Raw genomic sequence first — 6,000 nt, forward strand, 5'->3', positions numbered from 1 at the left:
AGTTTTTTATCGTTACTTGCATTAAAGTAATCTCAGAATTTGTTTTGTTGCATCCAGCCCTTACTTAGCACAATAGAAATGTAAGATTTCATAGAAAGCTCAGGTCTTATTCACGTAACACAGATTTGAATAGACTGCCAGAAGACCAGTTTGTGTGAAGTTTATTTGATATCGTAACCCAGTGTAGTTAACATCTTAGTTTCAGGCTGAATGATAGCAGTGCTCTGGGGAAAATGCTTATCATTTCCTAAAACTTCCCCTCTTTCCCTTTCACTCTTCTTCCTGCACCCTTTAACCAAATGCATTCACAGAATCACAGAACAGCTGAGGTTGCAAGAGACCTCTGCAGATCATCTTGTCCAACCCTGCTTGAGCTGGGCTATCTAGAGCAGCCTGCCCAGGACCATGTCCAGGTGGCTTTTGAACATCTCCAAAGACTCCACAACCTCCCTGGGCAAAAAAGGTTTCCTGATGTTGATACAGAACATCCTATGCCCATTGGCTCTTGTGGTACTGGGCACTGCTGAAAAGAGCCTGGATCTGTCTTCTTTACACCCTCCCTGCACATATTTGTACACATCTGTGAGATTCCCCTTGAGCTGTCTCTTCTGCTGGCTGAACAGTCCTAGGCCTCTCTGCCTTTCCTCATAGGAGAGGTGCACTGGTCCCTCAATCGTCTTAGTGGGCCTTCGCTGGACTCGCTCCAGTTTCTCCATATCTCTTTTTGTACTGGGGAGCCCAGAAGTGGAACCCACACTCCAGGTGTGGCCTCCCCAGTGCTGAGCAGAGGGGAAGGATCATCTCCCTTGACCTCTTGGCAACACTCCTCCTAGTGCAGCCCCAGATACCATTTGCTGTATGCCACAAGGGCACATTGCTGCCTCATTTTCTATTTGATGCCCACCAGCACCCACAGCTCCTTTTCTGCACACCTGCTGTCCAGCTGTTTGACCCCCAGTGTGTGCTGATACGTGGGGTTGTTCCTCCCCAGGTATAGGAATGTGTCGTATAGCAGCAATCTGGTGGGAAATAGATACTTAAAATGGGCAGTGGGAAGAATGAGTGGATGATAACATTGGAACTGTGGATAATGAGATATACAGATGGCATTAAGCTGTACTGAGGATACTGTGAGAAACGTGGGCTGTACATGTGACTCAGCAAACTTTCTGTTTTGCAGTGTTTGACAAATACATGACTATTTCCGGCTTTCAAATTGAAGAGACCATTGACCGTGAAACGTCTGGTGATTTGGAGAAGCTGCTTTTGGCAGTTGGTAATTACGTCTTAATAGATCTAGAACCGACCTTCTTTGTTTACTCCCAGGTTTCCTTAAATTGCAGTTGTTATAGGAAGTGACATGAAAACGTGGTTCCTTTAAAATTTAGTCACCCAGGATCTATTTTTGTATTTAGGAAATAGGCCTTTATTCTTCCTTTAATAGCTGTGTGTGGCAGGGGATGGTGGTGAGCTGCATTCTGTTCGGCCATGTGCACCTCTATCAGAAAGTGAGATGAAGCTCTGCCTTCATTTCTGTTCCTGGCATCTCACTTAGGACAGTGTCACAGTAGATTTGTAACTGGGAGTAGAATTTGACTAGCAAGGTCTTTTTTCTATTAGAAATATGTGGTGCATTCTAACTGCTAGAACCCAAAGAGCTGTAGCAGAGCAACAAACTAGCTGGCAGCTGTATACTTAATTGTCCACACTGGAGGGAAAGATCCAGTAACACACACCTTGTCTTGACAGTGAAAGATTGTCCTGTATTGAATAGCAGTCAGTAATTTAATCCCTTGCCTTTTTTCAGTGAAATGCATCCGAAGCGTGCCTGCCTATTTTGCCGAGACTCTGTATTATTCCATGAAGGTATGTGCATATTTTCCATACATCACTTTCCATCTCTGCTGGCTACAGTTCCTCTCCCTTTCCCTTGCTCTTCGTTTCTTACTTCACTGCAAATGCCAACAGGTTACTGTGTCACTAAGCACTTGTGAAACGTTTGGGGAATGCTGATCTAGGAGAGGATACAAATGATTCATAGGCTTTGCTTTGAATTAATTGTAAGTTGGTCAGATGATAAATCTTTTACAGGAATTGTCAGTCTCATCAGCTAGTTTTGGACTCGTTACATTAGAAAATATCTGGCTAGGCCCACTGGGCACCTTCAGCTAAATAAAGACTATAGCGTCTTTAGGAAATAAAGATGACCAAAAACTAAACTGCAGTTTGTGCAGATTTAGTGCTCTTTGTTTTGGGGATGAGTATTTACAGACTGAAGGTGTAGTTAGCTCTAAAACACATTTTAATGACTATCCATCCTGTTTTGAGAAGAAAAAGAAACTTGTCAGAGAAAAAGGAAAGATGCTTAAACAGCTACAAAAGATTCTGCAAGGGAATCCCATCAGTGACTCAGCTGTGTCGCTCTTGGCTTTGCCTTCTCTTAGATGGGAAGAGATAAGCAGAGAAATGGTATTTTTAACTCTCAGTGGCTAATATTTTAATAAAACTGAGGTAGGTGGTCTATTGTTCTCAGGCAATTCTTCCCTGAAGAATTCCTCGCTTCCCTTTGCTGAAAAACACTGAAGTATGTTTGTCACAGATGGTTGTGTTGATGAGGTATCAGCCTAAGAATTAGTGAAAAGAGATGAAATGATAGCTTAATTTTAAAAAGGTGTTCTACTGCGTCTATAGACATCAGTGTAAAATAAGGTTCAAGTGGAAGCTACAAAATATGGTAACAGTACGTGGAGTTGTATGAGGAGGATTACTTTTTTCTTATTTATCTTTTTTTTTTTAAATTTAAGAATGAGTTAGAAAACCTTTTTTCATGTAGGTTTTAGAATCTTAGAGTACTATTATAAGGGTCCTGATTAATATGTGCTGGTGATATCCCCAATTATATTTTTTAATATGAATAAAAATCATTAAGCACTTTAAAATAAGAAAGATCTTCATCATTTGTTACTTTAGCAGAAGATTTGGTACTTCTAATTTATCAGTTTGGCATGATAAAGTTCTGCAATGCATAGAGTTTGCTTTCATGATTAGGTGGGGCAGAACCTGGCTTTTTCCAGATTCTAATGTCAAATCCTACTCGGCAACCACTGGACTCATGGCATCACTTTTGAGCAGCTTTAGGGAATTTTTAGGTGTAATCCAAGAATATTACACCCAGTCGAAGGATTGAGTGACCCTGGACGTTAGGCTGAAGATGATCGTGGGGGTTCTGCCAAGTCCTTCCTTGAGGTGCATTAGCAGGTCAGCACGTGAAAATCTGTATTGCTTCAGCTTGTGTGGAGTCTGACTTGTCTGGGCAGGAGGGGCCAGGCTGTGAGTCTGGCACAGCCTGCCAGCACAGGAACTTAAAACATTTAAAGCATAAAGATGAATAAAAGAGTGGAGCATGTTTGCGTGGCTGGAAAAAGTTTGTGAAGTTTGCCTTCTTGATAAACAGATGGATAATTTGTGGAATGAGTTGCTCTTCCTGTGTCATGCTGTACCATGTTAGATGCTCTCTATTAGTCACGGTTAGTATTTGTGTACCCAGTGCCAAAACTTGACTGGAATTCTGCAGCCTCAGACAACGTTGAAAGGGTGATTTGCATGGGACTGATTGTGGTGATCGGATATACTGCTGTGTAATCTTGGAACTGGATTATTTTAAATTTTTATGGGCCTCTGAGATGAAACATGAAACGTGTCTGACTGGATGGCAATTCATAGAACTCCAGAGCATAGAGCATCTTGTGTAGTCAGTCCTCTGTCCTCCACATTGCAGTGTGAATGTCTTGTGATACTGTCCCAAATGTTCTCTGTTTTGGAGTAGAGATGTAATGCAGGCGTGTTTTGAGACACCACTTGCTTTCTTGTTGCACCTTGGTTTATATTTGTTTTGTTACAGCATCTGTCTAGAAAAAACCCTAATGTTTATAATGTTGTTTAAACTTTTCTCTTTAGGGGGCTGGCACTGATGATGATACTCTGATCAGAGTCATGGTTTCAAGAAGTGAAATTGATCTGCTGGATATTAGACAAGAACTCAGAAAGAATTTTGCAAAATCATTGCACCAAATGATTCAGGTAAAATGACGGTTGTGTTGTCAAGGAAAGCGAGGTGACTGAAACGTCATTGTATCCCCTGTTTATTTTTATGGGAGGGGGTGGATGTGAGCAGAGCTGGACACCACAGTGCACTCTGAGAGCAGCGGTGGCTGGTCTGCAGTTTTCTGAAGTACCATGCAGCACCATTTAAGTGGGAGACATTTGCTGTGAAAAGCTAAAGGTTTCTTTCCAGCGTTCACTAGGAAAGTAAATGTGGTCATCTGAAATTACAATTACTCATAGACCATTTTTAGCTCCTGCTTCATTTCCTTTTTCTTGTCTGGGTTCCTTCTGATTTTCAGTGCTCTGGAGAGGGTGCTGGCTCCACAGACATAGTATTGGGGTCGGGAGTCTGAATTTTCATGAGGCAGAAGTTTAAATCTCGGGTTGTGGTGTGGAACCTTTTGCACCATTGGAAAACATTTTGCTGTGGAATCACTGTCTGAATCATAATTTCCTTTGAGTGGATGGGAAGGAACAGAGCCAGCAAGAAATCCAGAGCCAGCTGTTGCTGCAAAGTTGAAACGAAAATGCCTTTTTTTTTTCTTACAAAATTTTTTGGGGTGTTTTATTTTTAAATGCTCATTTTTGATTTTTCTGTTATAACTCCAGACACTGTCCTCTCTGAATTAGGCTGAGTGGAGTTGCTTTTGACACTGTCAGTGGTGCCCATACAGCTATCCTGTGTGATTAGTAGTCGAGCTTCCCATTAATTACAGGGAGCAGGGCTGGGGCCTTTCTAAACCATGGCAGGCGCACTTTTAAACCTTGATACTTTTGGTGCTGCTTTGGGCTTCTCTTTTGTTAGGACTCTCTCACTTGCCGATGAATGCATTTTAACATGGAATGGGTAGCTCAGCTCTAGTAAAGCTTTCAGAGGCTTTTTGTGTTTCTGAAAGTCTGTCTGTGTAAATACAGCTCTGCCATTAGAGACAGAGAATTTCCTTGCGGCATTCCCGAGTGGCGAGTCATCCAAGTGGATTTCCTGTGGGTGGGACAAATGTATAATCTGTTGGAGTCCTCCTTGGCTGCTGCTTTTCTTCCCATTTCTGTGGTTGTGACTCATGGTGACTGGTCTGTTATATTAACAGAAAGATACATCTGGGGACTACAGGAAAGCACTGCTGCTCCTCTGTGGTGGAGATGATGCGTAATGGCGACGGTGACATGAAGGATTTGTTGTACTCCAGCTTTGCAGCCATTTAGTTAGCATGTCTAGCTAAGTTTTTGTATCTTAACGCTTTGTGGCTGTTTGAATTTATACTAGTATTGCATTTATTAAAAATGAGCATATTGTTATCCAAGCGATAGCTGGTCCCTGCCTGTTCTTCCTGACATTCCAACCTCCAGGAATTTCAAGTGCCTTCTGTAAGTATGCAAGAGTCCCCTGCATAGAAGGGTGCTGAGCACAGAACCCGCTTCTTTGCAAGTGTTTTGCTGAAATAGGAAAAAATAATCATGTATTACACTAATTTGAAGATTTTTTTTTTGCTGTTATTCCTTACATTTCCACTGAATGTTAAGCTAGTTCTAACATTGCAAATGAAGAAAATATATCTTTGTAGGTAATATTTGAATTAATTTGCTGAACATAATACAAGCTATCATTGGAAATCTAAAGGACCAATAAATTTTTTCCCTCTGAGCACAGTTGTTTGTGGTTTTTAATGGGCAAAGATGTGTTTTTCCTTTCTTATAATTCCAGTACTTCAAACTGTTGGTATATTTTTCCTACTATTTTGCAGGCTTACAAGTATATGTGATGTTTTCCAGCTGTATGTCTTGATGTCTAGTTTAGTATCTGAGTGCTGTGGTTGTGCTCCTTTTCAACATAGCTGGAATTTATTGGTGTTTGCTGGGCATTGCATTCTCATTTTGTGCTGCTTTGTCTCTTTCTTC

The 6,000-nt window shown here is 41.4% G+C and overlaps 1 protein-coding gene across 9 annotated transcripts in view; it reads left to right on the forward strand.

Annotated features, from left to right (window-relative positions):
* The window catches only part of ANXA5 (annexin A5), a 53,597-nt gene extending 47,851 nt beyond the window's left edge, over positions 1-5,746 (forward strand). For all 9 annotated transcript variants that reach the window (XM_065062150.1, XM_065062155.1, XM_065062153.1 and 6 more), the window contains 4 exons: positions 1,181-1,276; positions 1,808-1,866; positions 3,958-4,080; positions 5,193-5,746. In XM_065062150.1, coding sequence (XP_064918222.1) covers positions 1,181-1,276; positions 1,808-1,866; positions 3,958-4,080; positions 5,193-5,255 — 341 coding nt within the window. In that variant the 3' untranslated portion in view covers positions 5,256-5,746. The remainder of the gene's footprint in view (positions 1-1,180; positions 1,277-1,807; positions 1,867-3,957; positions 4,081-5,192) is intronic.
* Positions 5,747-6,000: the final 254 nt, after the last annotated feature.

The sequence above is a fragment of the Columba livia genome, chromosome 4 (genome assembly GCF_036013475.1).
Source record: "Columba livia isolate bColLiv1 breed racing homer chromosome 4, bColLiv1.pat.W.v2, whole genome shotgun sequence".
In the NCBI taxonomy this organism is placed as follows: domain Eukaryota; kingdom Metazoa; phylum Chordata; class Aves; order Columbiformes; family Columbidae; genus Columba; species Columba livia.